Source organism: Lonchura striata, chromosome 2 (assembly GCF_050655825.1).
Source record: "Lonchura striata isolate lonStrDom1 chromosome 2, ASM5065582v1, whole genome shotgun sequence".
Lineage (NCBI taxonomy): Eukaryota > Metazoa > Chordata > Aves > Passeriformes > Estrildidae > Lonchura > Lonchura striata.
Window position 1 is genome coordinate 147,667,010 of NC_140704.1, and position 16,794 is coordinate 147,683,803.

The window sequence follows — 16,794 nt, forward strand, 5'->3', positions numbered from 1 at the left end:
AATTCAGGGAGCTGACAGATAGACACTTTTTTTTTTTTTTTTTTTTTTTTTTTAGCTTAGGTTTGGGGTCCCATATGTTCATTACTAAAGAAGGCTAAGTCTCAGGAGGCTCAAGTAATTGTGGTCATCTGCTGCATCAGTGTGATTTATTTAGCCATACTGTGTGATTTCCTCCTTATATTTGGGATTCTCTACACAGAAACTGGGCCATTCGGTAAATATTCTCAAATCTGAACAATTTAGAATGAGCACTATTATACAGCTGTATCCATTTCAAAGCATTTTATGCTCACTGTATAAGCACCTACCACATTACAATGTGGTTAGGCTTGTACATGGTTTCATATATAATTCTAATAAAATGCCTGTGCAGCTCAAAAATAGTTTACAGTATCAACTAAAAACTGCAATGCCTGAGTAAGGATAAAAAGGAGATACCTGATTTGAGTATACCCATAAAAAATTATTTCTGTGCAGTTCTATTAGCAAAAATATGACCAGCACTCCTGAGCAGTGGTCCTGCCTGAACATGTTTCGGTGATTTCATTGCCTTAGTAGAAGCCCTCCATACGGCCATGTGATTGCTGCTGCTGCTGCTGCTTCACGTGATCCAGCTTTCTGGCACAAAGGCTCTGAGCTTGTACAGATGATTGTTAAACGTCATGAGACTCTGAAAGGTAGAGTAGGCAAGAGGAGGAGGAAGCCAAGAAAAGAACTGTGTGGGAGTTACAGTGAGAAATGGATTTCGGCAAAAAAAAATGAAGCGCTGAAGAAGCAGCCGGAGAGGTAGGAAGAAAATCAGTTGATGATTGTGTTCATAAGAGCAGTGGAGAAGGAAGAGAGACCAAGAAGATAAAAATGGCTGGTGGCATCAAAAGCAGTATGGAAAGGAGAGTAAAGAACTGGCTGAGGGGTTGGGCCAGGGAAGAGCTGCTGGTAACAGCCAAAAGAACTGTTTTGGCCTAGTCTGCTTGGAAACTGGATGGGTGAAGGATATGGCCTGAGGGCCAAGCAGGGTCTCTGTGGTCATCCCCTGTAATTCCTGCTGAACAGCAATCATGGGCTGTCACTCAGCTGTTCCTAGTGGCCCGAAGGTCAGCCACAGTTTTCACATTAGGAAGATCCCTGATCCCTCGCTGGCAGATTTCAAGTGAGGATAAATCTATCACACTGGTGGACAAACTGGTTTAATTAATTTGGTACTCTCACTGTTAGGGTTGAATTGTTGTTCTTCAGACTGTAGTTATTGAGCTTGACCATTAATCTCTGGATTGTAAAATAACCTCATCTGTTTTCCCAAACAAATCACCCCAGAAGCTGAACATATTGCTAAAGACATAATTTCTTTCATACTATTTCGTGAAAATTTATACTACAGAGTGGAAGAGCATATTCAACTAAGAAAGGTAGTAGACAGGCCAGGGAAACTGTGGCAGTGAAGAGTGACAGAACTGAAGGCAGAGCAGAGTAAGCGCAACTGAGCTTTTGTGTTTCTTCATCAGGGAAAAAAATTGTCTTCTGGAAAGACATATTAAATGTCTTAAGAAAAAGAATGAATACAGAAGAATACTGGTAAATAAAGAGAATGGCACAAGGCCTAAAAATGAAAAAGGAAGATAATAGTTGCCTTTTGGTCTGTTTTTGACAGTTCTGAAATTGTTTACTCTGCCAGAGAGATACAGTGCTCTGTTTTGCTGCTTAAAAGCAGCATTTCCCCTTCCCCTATTCAAATGTTAGTAAAGAAAATAGCCCTATAGGTATGACCTCTTTAGACTTGGATTATTTTCATTTAAATTCACTGGAAACAAGATCAGTTAATTAATGTGATGTTAATAAAAATATACTAGCTGCCTGTAAAAATGTGCTAATATTTAAACTAGTCAAATTATGTAAGTATTTCAAATAGCATTCAGTGAATTTCAGATTTAACCACGTTTCCTGTTTTGAATTGCAATCAGTATCCGAGATTCAATTCTAAATTTGTAAGATGCACCTCTCTTTAAATTGTCACTAACTGAAATTACTGTTTCACTTCACAAATGTCAAAGAATAATCATCAGAGTGTGAAAGTTATATTTCACAGTGGCTGCTACAACACTGTCAGTCTGTGCTAGATCCTGGGTGAGGCTGTGCCACAGCCTTTTTCTCATGGAAGGTTTGCCAATGAGTTATGCTTATCTCAATCCTTTTGGTATTCTGAAGTGAAATACATCTTGTCCATCCTGGACAAGCTAATGCCAGTGAGGATCATGCAAGCAGCACTGGAAATCACTTACTCCTTACTGCTGATGCACTGCAGCCAAGGAAGTTGTGTTGTCTTGCCATCCCACCCAGTGACTCAGTCTATAAATCCACTTGATTCCCTGGTTTTTATTGTGATTGCAAACAGAAGAGTTAATTACAGCAAATTCTGCAGTACTGGTGATAGTTGCCATGCTTAGGGAGAGTCTAAGGAATATTGCAATGATGAACTACCAACACAGGTGTTAAGCAATGATAGTATTCTTCATTTTATAGTATTTTGGACAGCTTATATTTAGATTGAAATCATCAGTTCGCTTACAGGAGCTGAGCAGGAGTGAACAGGTGATGATGTTGTCATCACTGTGAACTTTGCAGCATGGCCAGTATGTGCCAGAGGTGAAAAGCTACATGGCACTTGCACAGCTCTTCACATCATCAATGCAATTAACTATTGAAACCATACAGCAATGTGGTAGAGAACAGCAAGATTATTTTTCCACTACAGATAAGGAGCCAGATAGATGAGATTGTGGCCCTGCAGTGTTTGTGGCTGTCTAGCTTGAGTCATGCAAAGTCAGCTCTTCAGGATATCAACACCTCATCTAGGCTGAAGCTGGTGGTGAATCTCCCGTGGGATGTGATTATGCTGCCTGCAGAGAGCAGCCCCAGGACCAGCCTGAGGTCACACTTCCCTGCTGCGTAGGAAGCAAACTCAGAGATGCAAACTCAAGGTGTGGTTGCTGCTTTTGGAAACAAGCTTGACCCGAGTCCCTGGCTGTGCATCAGTGTGTTGTCAAGCGTGCTCAGATGAGCTGCCTCCTGGCCATTTGCAAGCTCTCAGTGTGGCATGGAAGTGAGTTCTTAGCTGGAGAAGGAAATCACTGCACACATCGGTTCTGTGCAGTGACAGGATTAGTGCAGGTGTAGTCATGGCAGGATCTCACATGTCAAATTCAAGGGGTTTTGATTCTCAAGTATGAACATGATGCCTTTTTGCAAATACTGGTTTACAACTACATTCATTTCTTGACTTGTAATGTTTCCGTCTTGGCTATTACTGCGGATAAAAGTGCTGATTTTATAGTATGACAGACAGTACTGTTTAATTAAAACATCAAATCATTGAAATGCACATGCTTTTCTTAGTTGTTGTTTTTATGCTCCTTAGCATCTCCACAAACATGGAGAATGTCACCAGCTCAACAGCAAATAGCAACAGAAGTAGTGTGCTAAAATGCATAAGGAAAATATCCTTAGGCTGTGTTTCTCTACTATACTGCTATCCTGAGTATGTTTGTGGTTTGACGTTAGATTCATCCATTTCAGCTAAACACAGCAGTCAGGAGTACTTCCCATCCTCTTCCTGATCCTAACTCTATGAGATCATCGTATCTGTTGACAACAGACATCCATGGCATTTGATACCTCAAAACTGATTTGAGGTTTCCTGAAAAAAAACATCTATATGGTAAATTGCTGTTCCTACATTTTTATAGTCTTATTTTCAGATAACTTCTAACAAAATTAATGGGAAAGGCTTATTTAAATTTATGGCCATAATACTAGAATATCCACAAATATTTCTGAATATCAGCTCTTTTCACATGAGTTGGATGCTGGGCTTAGGGGATAAAAAAAACTTCAACAAGAATCTCAGCAGGATGATTTATGCTTTTGGTTTTGGAATATCTCACGTGCTAAAACTCAGTAAACTTTTTTTTGTTAATGGAACTCTGATAGTTTTGTTTTGCAAAGCAAAACCACCCCATTTAAGTGAGGACAAGTAATATCACTCTGTACTTCAGCAGGAAATGTTTAGTCAGGAGGCATTTCACCTCCAGGAGCTGTGTCCTCTCAGAGGATGGTCGGACGGCTGACAGCCTTGCATGAAATGTAACAACTATGTATTTTGACCCGCAGCATGTTTGCACATTTAAGATCACACAAGTGCATGGTGTACTCACAGGAAAAGGCAAAGTCTATTTTAAACACTGAAGCCTACATCACACATTGTGACTGGTGCTAATTTGCTTGAAGGAAACGTGCATGGTAAACTGCAGAGTATTTCTACTTGAGAAAGAAGGCTGTTGACTTTGACATTTGCAAACAAACCTTTGAAATTATGTTACCGGGACTGAATAGTCTGGTAACTTTCAAGTAAAAGAATACTTCGTGCCTGTGTCACATTGTTGAACATGAAGAAGACCAAAATCCAGGTCCAGCAAACATGCTGATTGCAGTTCTGTGGTTTTTATGGGACAGTATCTGCTAATGTGACTTATGAACTGCATGAGCTGTGTCAAGAATTTGTGCTGCTGCTGTGACTGTGTTGAATGCAAGAATCAGCTGATTTCAATTTTAATACTGGCATCTCCCACCATTTGTCTTCCTCTCATATTTAAAATAAGATAGCAAATGTCTTAGAAACTACATGTTATTTTAAAAACCTTTTAGCACTTACAATAGTGGCTGAAACAAAAGGTTCTTTTCACTTTCTTTCAATATTAAAATGAGAGCAAAAAGAGAGCCCATTGTGTCCTCATTATAAATGACATTTTAGTAGCATTAAGATCTTGTGGTTTTAACACTATGTGGACAAAATGAAAAGAGATTAAATTAGAACAACAGAAATATTTTGCTGAATTATATATTTTGCATCTTATTTATGTGAATGTCCTGGGCAAGTAGCTTGGCTGAATGATAACAAAGCTCAAATAACGATCTCAAAGGACAGCTGAAAATAACAGTACTGAAAATGAAGTACAGCATTTAGTTACACAGGATTAAGCTGACTATCTGCTGATTCAGTTTTGCCTTTGTTTTTTGGTTTTGTCATGCAAGATCAAGTGTCAAGCAGACAAACACATAATGGCATTCCAGGCTCCCAGTAACAACAAGCAATGGGCTGTTCCCCTGCCACCTCTGCATTCTCCAAAAAAGAAAACAGCAAAATGCTCACCTGCAGCAAGAGGCAGCAGGCTCAGGACAGATATAGTCCTTTTCTTGTTACAGGTGTACTGAATTTGGTATTTCTATTTCACAGATGGTTTTTGTTAGAGATGATCAATTAAGAAACCTTACTTCAGTTCATAGGAAGTGCAATAATGCATATGAAGGGTCTGGAGGGAAGCCATACAAGGAGCAGCTGAGGTCACTTGGGTTGTTCAGCCTGGAGAGGAGGAGACTGAAGGGAGACCTCATTGTGATCTCCAACAGCCTCACAAGGCAAAGAGGAGGGGCAGACACTCATCTCTTCTTTCTGGTGCCCAGAGACTTGACCCAAGGGAATGGCTGGAACTTGTGTGAGAGGAGGTTTAGGTTGGATATTTGGAAAAGGTTTTTCCCCTGAGGGTGGTTGGGCATGGGAACAGGCTCCCCAGGGAAGCTGTAACAGCCCCAAGCATGACAGGGTTCAAAAAGCACTTGGACAATGCTCTCAGGCACATGGGATTCTTGGGCATGGTCCTGTGCAAAAACAGGAGTTGAACTGAGTGGCATTATGGTCCCTTCCAGCTCAGGATATTTTATGATTCTATGATTCTGTGTATCAGGAGACAACAGATTCAAACACAGCTCTTATAACATCTACAGAATATAAAAGCACAGCAGCATATTCTTCTATATGGACTGGTTTTTGGACAGTTCAAAGATATCAAACTCTTACAAGTGCTGATGGACAAAAAAACTGTCAGTGGAGCCACTCCCAGGTTTGACGTTAACCCTTACCCAGGTGAAAATTACTCAGAGAGATGATCAGGCAAGAACTGCCAACCCTGAAGGAGGTGGTGTTCCAGCAGTACCCACCATCACTGCATTGGTGAGGCTGAGGAACATCACAGGGAAACCTGGGCATGATTGTCCTTGCATTCCTGACACTGAGCAAATCTTTGAAGGATTGTTGGGAAGGGCACTGCAGACATGTTGGCAGAAGAGCAGGCTGTTCCAGTGGGATTGCAAAGGACAAGATGAAGGCAATATGTCATGAAGGGATACTCTTATTGAAATGAGAGGAATCAGAGTCCTTCCAAAGAAGGAGTCATAGTAGCTGGGTGCTTGCTTTTTTTTTTTTTTTTTTTTTTCTTTTTAATATGAGAAATAGCAATGACTAAAATCAGAGCGTGATACTGCAGAAATGAACATGTTGCAGGGCAGCTGGCATAGCAGGCTCTCCAAAATAAAAAGAGAATGAAATAAAGCCTCAACCCACATTGCAAACATTTCAATATTTTCTCTTTCCCTCTGGAAACGATATGGCTGTGTCATTACCAGGCACATCTCTGGTTCTACTGAAGCTGCTAAATGTATGCTGATGGCAACATGCAGTGTTTTGCCTGCAGTAAAAATGAAGGTTCAGAACCTGTGAAGCAGTTGAAGAATGAAATAAAGCCTCTGTAGACCTGGGATCATGTCCTTGAGCTGCCACTCATGTCTCTGACATGGCAACTGATCTCTGTGTGCATCATTTCTCTATTTGTGGAATGCAGACAATTACATTTCATTTTCTAGGTGAAAGAACACTGGTCCTTTTCAGCTGAATACTGATGTGTCAGAACTAAGTATTTTTAATATATATTTTATTGTAAGAGTTTCAAAAAGTATCTGGGGGTTTAGGCAGCACTTTTTCTGACAGACAAAAAGGTTTGGCAAGTAAATGAAAGGATTTCTTTCTACTAGTTGTAATACTGTGAAAATATAAATCAGAAAGATCTGTGTTTGTGAGGGTCTCCTACCTCTGTATTATAGTTTTATTAGCATTACTTTGTGGAAAAAGAGGGGCGAAGACCCCCATGATAATAAACAGAAGTCATTAGGAAGCTTTGCTAAAACACAGTTTACAGATGTGAATGTGTATGGGCCTACTGAGTTACAGTTTAGGTGCTAGCTTATAGTGTTGTCTCTGCATACTTTATTTCTCATAATTTTCTAAATAGCATCTCATTAGAGAAAGGCTGGAAATAAATCTGCAGATGTTGGATGTTATAAAAAAAGGTCCTTGCAACCACTGAACATATTAGCACATCTGTGTTTCCCTTATATAACCTACTGTTTTCAAGGATGCATCACTTGGCCAGACTCTAGACTTGAAAGTAGCATAATAAATTTTCAATTCAGGAGTGATGCTTTTTGGGTTTTAGTTTGTCTATGTTTATTTTGTTTGCATATTTGTTTGTTTTTATTGAGGAAATCAGAATTTTTAATGATACATAAGATCTGAAATAATTTGAGACATGTCTCCTTTATGCTCAAGCAAAATTACTCATATTTAAAATTATGGTTTGCAGGTTTTATTAATGTAGATGTTTGAATGTTGAAGTCATAAGGGTCTGGTAAAACCCAGGATGACAGATAACCATATGGAAGTTTTTTGGAACATAGTCTTGCTGTGTGTACCAAATTTCTGTTGGGCCAGTGTTCACATGGTGCTAAATGAAATTTAGCAGTGCAGAATTTCAGTCTAGAGGTCCATCACAGCAGCTCCTTTTGCTGATTACTTATTTGCTTCTACTTTTAACCACTGAATTTAGCTTGCAGCTTCCTAAGTTAACTGGTGCTCCATTGGCTACTGTAGAGGTTGTCCATCTGCTCATCTGTTCTGCCTCTAAGGATTTTTGTTAAAGCAATGCTGATCTCAGAAAATTGGAAAGGGCGTCAGGAAAGATGTCAAAAATCTTCAGCTCCTAGAAGTTTTGCGAGAAAATAAAAATGAGCAGGGGAAAAATGTTTCTTGCCCTTTGAATAGGAAAGGCTTGCTGTCACTTTGTTTTTTGTCAAGTTGATTAGTGTGAGAGAAAGATCCCTTCAGTGTCCCAGTCATGGGAAGAGTTTCAATGATGGTTTGCACCTCCTCAGGAGCTTCATCCAGACACAGATCTGTAGGAAATTTGGTTTCATTAACTTCAGGGATTTTAGCACTACTTATTTTCTTGTTGGTGGTTGTGATTTCCTTCAAGGAAATCTAGAAGCAGTAGAACATAAAAATGGAAGTGCCATTTCAAAATCAAATAGGAATGTCCAGCTTAATAGCGTTATTTTTTTTAAATATGACTGTTTGACTTCTGAACTCTTGCTAATTTAAGACCTCATGGACTTAAAAAGGGAAAAGTATGTATAGCCATGTGACAAAGCAAATGTGCTAGAGGAGGATTTATTCAGTTTTGAGAAGATCAGCAGCAGTGATTCACCCTCTTGGCTGGTCTGGACTGCAATATGGTCAACTGATTCCCCCAGGGAGGAAGAAAGGATGAAAGTCCCACAGTGCTCTGTGGTCACACAGGGAGCAGTGATCTGTGCCAGGGTAGGCCAGCCTGTGCATCCAGTACAAAGAAAACTTCAACCTTAACCATCAGTATTGTTGTTGTAGGGGATTCAAGTCAGGCAATCCAAATGTAGCATTTAGTGGTTCAGTGAAAGAGAATGAAAACTTTAAAATGAGAGAACTCACCATTCAGAGACTGAATAAACAAAAAGCATATTTAGACAACTGTGTGCTATTCAGCACTTTACATCATGCAAAGAAGAGAGTCCCTCCTCTTTTCAAGCCTCCGCACAAATCTTGCCATAGATTTTTCAGGGTGATCTGAGAGATTTGTTGTTTTCAAAGTTAAAACAACATCAGCTACAAGATCTAGATGAGTTGAAAGGAGTTACAATGTCCTTTGTATACCCAGACCCCTCATCTAGCTTTGAAATCTATGAAAGCAAAGCAAACAATATAATAAATGTTGGTGTTTGTTCCAATAATTGGTCAGGTGGTCGATGCTTTGTAAGGATTTACTGATTTATTGGGACTTTTGATTCTTGAAAGGCAATAGTTAGACTTTTACTGTGGAACACCCACTATAGTAAAGTCTGAAGTGGCATTAAGCAGAAAAAAACCCACTAGCAGGTATTAGAATTGATAAAACATCTGGTCTGCTTTTTACTTCTTAAACTAGTTATTTATATTTATGTCTTTTGTCTTTCTTACCGATTCCATAGTGAATCTCTTGAAGAAAAACTTGAAAGCCTGGATGCTGAAGATCTCATGTCTCATCTGTCACGACCAGAAACCTACCTAGAAGAGGAGAAAAGATCAAGTAAGTAAAACTGACCAAAGCTATGGGACTGACAAAGTCACTTATTTAAACAGTCAATTTGAAAAAATGTGTGTTAATTCTTTAGTGGTGGAAATATTATCTTTCATTATCTGATTGCTGCATTTGGTATTGTGAGTTTCACTGTGGTAAACAGTTCCATTAGAAATTCCCTGATAAAGAACACCTTGTTAAAAATTGCTAGAGGAGAGCTTCGTTTAGCTGGCTGGGAAAACTCTCTGTCTAACTGAATGTGGCAACTACTCAGTCAGCTGCACTGAGTGCAGTGCTGGTGAGGACTTGCCTGTCCAAGCTGTCTGACACTTCAGAAGACCCTATTTTCTGATATAACTTCAGTCTAACCATTCAAGCTGAAAATTTCAATGTCAGGTGTATGCACCAGACTGATCTTTTTTAGAAGATGGAGATAAGATCTGAAGGATAAAGAGACTGGGAACAAGAAGTGTTCTGACAGGACATAATCCTGCATGTGGGAGAGGGCAGGAGGGTGTGGGGAGACAGTCATGGCAGGATATGGACAAGTGGTCTCACAATTTTGCATCAGGTTTTTCTGCCACTATATTGCATACTCTTTCCAGTTTAACACTTGTGTTGCTGTGGGGAAAGGAAGGTCCTAGACATGCTACAGAGCCCTGAGCAGGTGAGTAGGGCTGGCACATACCTTTCAATTTGGGACATTCTGGGCTGATCTTCATGTTTGGTCCAAAGGTACAAGCTGGAAAAAGATTAGCAGGGGCTTGAGGCCAGATATGGGTGCTGAGAAGGAGAGTACTACAGAGAAGCCATTGCCATGAGACGGTAAATCAGGGAGGCTGGGACAAGCCCCATGAGTCAGAGAGATGTGGACTGCATGAGCTGGCACATGGGAGAGGTGACAAAGACCCATAAGGATAAGATGAAACAGAGAGGCCCAGGCAACAGGGGAGTGGGAGAGAGGCCATACCCAGATTGCACTCTTTGATTAACCAGTCTGCCCATTTTCATTTGAGCACATCACTTTATTCCTTGATTCCATGAGGAAAAACACAAGTCCTTCCCTATGAGTGTTTTCTTTTTAACCTTCTGTCTAAGAGAAGCCTTGTTACGCCTTTTGACCTATTTCTCCAGAGACTGCTGTAGTTTGTTTATGGGGTTTGTCCTGTTTGTTTTGTGTTTCCAGATATGTCATGTGGGTCTGGAAGTTTTCCAACCCTTACCATTAAAAATAACATAGAATAATCCCTGTCTCCAAGACATATGAGATCCAATTAAAAATTGGAACATACAAGTTTTTGGATGGGATGTTAGTATCTCTCTTTTCCCTTCTGTTTCTGAGCCTTTAGGATACTTTCAAGTGATGCTGTCAAGAGCTCTTTTATTATTAAGAGGGTTAGACATCTTTTTTACCAGCAGACTTCCGATTTTTACCTGCTGCCTGGAAAGGATCTGAGATTTTACTAGGTATGCCACCAGCTTGGCAGCACAGGAGGGGAAATGGTTATGGGCCCTGCTCATAAGGAGGGGGTGTGGCCTTTGATTCCAAGGCCAGGAGGAGGAGTATCTGCCTCAAGTCAAGAACATTTTGCTTGAATATTGTGTTCCATGCAGGAAGAAGTTGTTAGAAGGCAGACCTGGCACTGCACTGTGTTTTTGTGGATTGGGAAAGGCATCTCCTGGCAGACAACTGAGTACCACCATCTTACAACAAACCCATAGCCACTGGCAACCCTGGATGTGACTCAACCCATGATGACGCCTGCTGGTTCTTTAATTTTACAGCACACCTCTTCCTTTTAATTATATTATTCATCTTTGTAGGCAAAAACGTCGCTATCATCATAGGTTTATGTTATTCAAATCAAAGCACGAAATAAAAAATATAAAATGGCTCATTATTTTCTAAATCGGATGCTGACCTAAGTTTACAAGTAACTATGATTTACATTGAACTAAATTTTAAAGGGATGGCAATTTATTTTTCATAAGTCTAAAAAGACACAGAATCTCTTTATGTCTGCTATAATAAACTACTGAATATTATTTAATTGCTCATTTGGTATAAGTGACATTATGAGCATTTTCGGTTACATCTCATTGGTTATAGAATGATTATGATCCCTTTCTAGGTCTCCTACTCATTTTGGGATCTATTGATACAAGAGCAATCAGCAAATAAATAAAATAGCAAAGAAATCCAGAGAAATATTTATAAAGAAATCAAGTTGGTTGAAGTTATCATCATTGATTGATGAGAAACAATGCTGAAAAGGACACATATGTGGCTCTCCTAGAGAGAGGAATGCTGGCCTAGTGGTGAAAGTGCTCATGTGAATTCAACACTAATTCAGTGACTTTGGACAATTTATTAGGGCATCATTCAGATGGCAAATTCCTCAAGTCATACACCCATTATCTGGGCAAAGAGTCTTTTGAGGCTAAATACAGCTTTTCTGAAACCCTTGACCTGATGACAGTAGTAGAATTTGGGCTGTGTCAAGATGGCATTTTGACTCTTCTTCTCACCCCCACAAAAAAAACAAAAACTATGCTCCCTGACTCTCCTTGGCAATGTGGAGGTAACATGACAGATTTGTGAAAAATCCTTATATATGACAAGTATGTGAGTGGGAGCAGGGAGTGGATATGAAATATAAAAGCCCAGAACATATAGCGAACAGTGAAAACTGGAGAAATATGATTGCCTTTCACACGGGAACACCTACACCTGAAAAGAGAAAATCTAATGGGGCTTAAGCAAGGACGGGGCCTAACGAAGAGCAGGGTGACATCAATGGCAGCTGGGTGACAACTCGACACAATACAGCAATACAATAGCAGATTCTATTAGTCCTTAGATGAGGAAAACATTTGTTCTTGTGCCTAGTTATAAATACATACAATTATATTGGATTAATTGGTACAAACTAAGTGCTTGACTAATCCTAATGTGTTACTAATAAGTATAATGAGTTGAATCCCTATATTTTTAAGGTTTTAGAACAGGGCAAATGTTGTGGAAAGCTAATCGATTCTCAGGAAGAGAATATAAAAATTGTCAATGTATTGGGTAATAATCAAGAAAAAAATCATGCAGGGATTTTGCAGAGGAGAGGAAAATATCAGGAAATATTTTTTACATGTTTTAATTACCTGCACTTAATATTGCTTAAACTCTGTGTGATTTCATGCAAAAGTCATTTAATGGCCTATTTTACCTTGCTTTTCGTTTTAGAGGACATTTTTTCTTTCATAATAGACTATATGACCTGAGTAGCAATAATATAAATCCGTATTTTTTCATGTCTAATCACTATTTTAGGGCAAATACTAGCCAGCCCATATTTTCCATATTCCACAGAGTTAGGCTAACTAGAAAAACTCAAACAAGCAAAAGTTAATATTGTTTCTACAGTCACTGATACAGTAACAATAGTAGTTGTGCACCACCATGCTGAACATCAACTCCCTTTATGTCCAAACAATAGTGTGAATCACAGAAATCTGACCTTGATATACAAATGTGATCATGTAGTAATTATAGCTCTTGTGCTTTCTGTATAAACAGACTCCTTCATCTGGAAATGCTGTAGGGTACTGCTTGATTCTGCAATTTACAGTTAATGACTGAGCAGAAAGCTTTTATATCCCAAAAAGCTTTAAAATAAAGCAGGTAGAAAAATCTTATTTCCCGCAAATGAAAAAAATAAGCTGGTTATTTGAACAGCAATGAATCAAGCAATTGTTCTATGTATGTTCTGTTGAAAAGCAGATATCACATATTTAAAGATTGTCCTCAAAATCACATTTTGCAAAGGTTATTAAAGACACTTTCATGGTCAAAATATGGAACTAAATGACTCAGTCCAAGTGGTAACTGACATGTTCTTTAACAACTGTGAGGTTAACAAAAATATCTTTCATTTCATGCCAAAATCTGCTTGTTCTCTTTGTGTCTGTGTTGGTATCATCCAAACAGGATGTGACAAACATATGTTCTTTGGCTTTGCCCTAATCCATGATTTGGATAACACTATTAAGATGTGGTCTAACAAACTTCAGGGAAGCAAATCTGAGGATATTTGTCTGTGGACTTGATTTTAGTATGATCTAAGCAATAGAAGCTCCACCTGACCTCATGAATTAGCATTATGTGTTTCAGTGCTTCCATAAAAATATATTATCGAAGTATTAGCATGCTTATAGACATGGGCTGAATCCTGAAAGAAAACAATGGTGGGAAATCAACCCAGCACAGAGCCCAGGAGTGACCCTGAAGGCTCAGTGACATCCTCTTGATGATGAGTCTCCACTTATGAGGGTTTCCAAGAATGTCAATTGCTCAGGTTTTAATCTATTCAATCATTACAGTGATGATTTTGGAGACTTCTAAATTTTTAATCAAATTTTTGTTTAGTTCCATGAGTGCTACCAAAGTTCATAAATAATACATAAGTAGTATAGATTTTTCTTTTCCCCAGGAAAATTTAAAACCTGAAAAAAAATATCAAGATAGCTTTCTTGAAATAAAATGTATTTTCCTTAATTCCATCCTGATTGGTATGCAATGAGTAATTAACAAAGTAATAAATTGTATTATTTTTATCTGATTCTTTATAAATAATACTTGGAATTAAAAATTCCAGTGTTTTGCACTGGATTGATGTCAAGCTGAGAGGGTTATTAATCCTCAGGTTGTTACACCAAACTTTTAAATATATTGGCAAAGTATGAAATTTCTTCTATTCATCTTGAAATACCCTCATGTTTGAATATGTATGGGAAATCAACTTAAAAATTCAGACTTTTTCTTGCATGGTGCTTTTAGAAATAGCAACTGATTTAAAAAGAGCCTAGTTTTAGGAGATGGTTATTACTGTTAGAATGGAAATTAGATCTCTGTCTCATGTCATATAATTGCCATATGATTATGAAATGATCGTGGATGGGCTCTGCAGGTGCAATAGAACAGTGATTTGGAATTCATGCTGCAAAACATAATTCTAAGACTGGACAGTTTTTAGTGTAGGATTTTATAGCACATTGCCAGAGAGGGCCAGAGGGCTCAAGGGTACTTGTTTGGTCATTTTCTGCAGTCTCGTTCAGAGGTGAATTTTCTTTAAGACTCAGATGACAAAGATTTGTGTAAGTATTTTGACTGAATGGCTTTCTAGTCTTTGCAGACTGTGTTTTATTACTTGTCTAAGGGCTTCAGGATGGTGGCATTGTGAGTTAAATCTCCCTGTATCCATTTAAGAGCGACCTTTTTATCACTTCCGACTATATCCATCAGCTGTTTCTTGGGCTCAGGGAAGAAGTTTCATTTTGTGAAGGCAGCACCTAATCAGTGTCTGCTACCCAGCTTCAGACCTCTGCAGGGCTTTCACTGATCTTGTCAAGGGTATTTTTTTTATATTTGATGATGAGGTTGCCATTTGCTGTCGAAGATTTTGAGTTACTTATAATCCACTTCTGAAACCTGTGAGGGGCTAATAACACACAAGAGTGCTTCCCACCTTCCCACCTTCCCTGTATGCTTAGTCACTGCCTAATTATTTACTTAGTAAAAAGTTTATAGCAAAATACCTTGTGCATAGTATATAGATTATAGATTAATAACATAATGTGTTTATGACATCAAGCAGTCTTGTCAGTGCCCCCACTTGTTCTCAGTAGCCACTGATTTTTAGCTGTATTGAAGATCAATCATGTCTGAGTTTTTAGAAAGGAGTCATTACTAAAATTAGAAACTAAACCTACTGCATCTGTGTTAAAGATCAAATTGTCCCTGCACAAAAAGCTGGGTGCATTTGAACCTTTGATGTCCTTCCTACAGCACCTTTTCTACCCTGAGTTGGCAGCACTCAGGCAAAGCAAGCACCACACCTCCTCCTTCCAGCCTTCATCGATTCGTCAGGCACTCATGAGGTCATGTACTGTCCTGGTGTCTGAACACCTCACAGAAGTTAATATATTTGATATATATTTGTAGGATGGTGTTGCAGAGGATAGATAGATATGATTGTTATTTTAGCTAGCCGGATGTCACTTCTACCCTTGGATGAATCCTGGAGTGAAATGGACTGTTCCATCCCACCCCGCAAAAGATTGTGGTTCATCCCGCACCTCTGTACCTGCCCCTAAAACAGAGTCTGTAACCCCATTGGCCCATGCCTTGTCCCAGCCCACCTGGGAGCCCTTGATAAGGGGGCTCTGAGCGGCCATGCGGCCTCTTGGCCCTCTCCTCCCCTCTTGGACTTCCTCCCTCCCTGGGGCTTCCCCTCTCCTAAACCCTCCGTTTCTCTCTCCCCTCCCCCATCCTCCTAAGCCCAGCCACGTGCTACGCCTGAGAGCACGAGGCTCGAGCATCCCTGAATTCTCCAATAAACCTCTTCCCCCAAGAGCAAGCTTCAGAGATCTCTGCCTCCCAACACCCCCAACCGTGCAACAGGAGCATACTCATCCCACAACTGGCGCCCAACGTGAAAGAAAAAGGAACCCACGAATTTCGACACCTCCATGCACGGTAATTACCTGTGATAGCCTCCTCTTCGCTCTGAGCACAGGCTGTCGTTGCTAAGCAACGTAGAAGCCTTATCTCTTTAAAGTTTGCCGAGGCATTTTACCCTCGAGCACCATCGCCTGTGAATAGCCGGCTTTTGGAGCTCTTGGGACTGCCCGAGCAAGGAGCTGTGAGCCGGTGGCACGTGGCCACGTTAAGAGAGCGCACCGAGCACTGCCCAGCACTGCCTGCGCTGGAAGCCCCGAGGGGGGAGGTCTGAAGGTCCCGAGCACGGAAAAGCCGTCCGGAGAGACGCCCGGAGCTCTGAGGGGACCTGTGCAGAGTCCTGAGGAGAGGATCTCTGCTTTTGCGAACTCGAGGTGAGCTACACAGGTCTAAAATATGGGACAATCCCACTCTACCCAAGATAGAGATCTCTATAAGCAATTTAACCATCTTTTACGTAGTTATAACAGTAGTTTGCCTAAGAAAGAGTTAAAATCCCTTTTGGAATGGGTCCTGCCCCACTTCCCTCATGCAGATCGATCAGCCGCCTTTACCAAAGAATTCTGGGACTCAGTAGGTGATAGGCTTTTTATTGAGATTTCCAGGAGAGACGCCGTTGCTTGCAAGTTACTCCCAGCTTTTAGAGCTGTGGCCGAACTGTTCGTTCCGCGAAAGCCGGTCCCGGCCATGTGGCCGGCCCACGCGGCTGCTGACGACCGCGCCGCGATCCCCTTCCGCCCCGCCCCTCCCCCTCCCGCCGCGGCCCCGGCCGCAACCGCCGCGGCCGCCCCCCTGAGTGACGCGGTTCCCGCCGCCCCGGCCCCTGCGACCCCCCATCCAACCCCTGCGCCGCGCCACCGGGCGCCGGCCCCCGCGGCCGCTTCCACCCCTGCCGCTTCCGCCGCGACCGCGACCCCACCCCCAACCGCTGCGGCTGCTCCGGCCCCCGCGACCACCCCCCGCACCCCCCCG

At 40.7% G+C, this 16,794-nt stretch overlaps 1 protein-coding gene and 1 long non-coding RNA gene across 7 annotated transcripts in view; one reads left to right on the plus strand and one right to left on the minus strand.

Annotated features, from left to right (window-relative positions):
* Positions 1-16,794, minus strand: part of ASAP1 (ArfGAP with SH3 domain, ankyrin repeat and PH domain 1) — a 151,203-nt gene that overhangs the window by 117,973 nt on the left and 16,436 nt on the right. For all 4 annotated transcript variants that reach the window (XM_085572569.1, XM_085572568.1, XM_085572567.1 and 1 more), the window contains one exon: positions 9,212-9,298. In XM_085572569.1, coding sequence (XP_085428695.1) covers positions 9,212-9,270 — 59 coding nt within the window. In that variant the 5' untranslated portion in view covers positions 9,271-9,298. The remainder of the gene's footprint in view (positions 1-9,211; positions 9,299-16,794) is intronic.
* On the plus strand, positions 47-11,206 carry LOC116183268 (uncharacterized). Of its 3 annotated transcripts, none has more exons than XR_014953090.1 (4): positions 47-786; positions 9,223-9,320; positions 9,883-9,978; positions 10,926-11,206. It is a non-coding gene; the product is annotated as an uncharacterized LOC116183268 (long non-coding RNA). The 3 variants fall into 3 exon arrangements; XR_013339696.2 differs by having other exon boundaries at positions 9,917-9,978; XR_014953089.1 differs by lacking the exon at positions 9,883-9,978.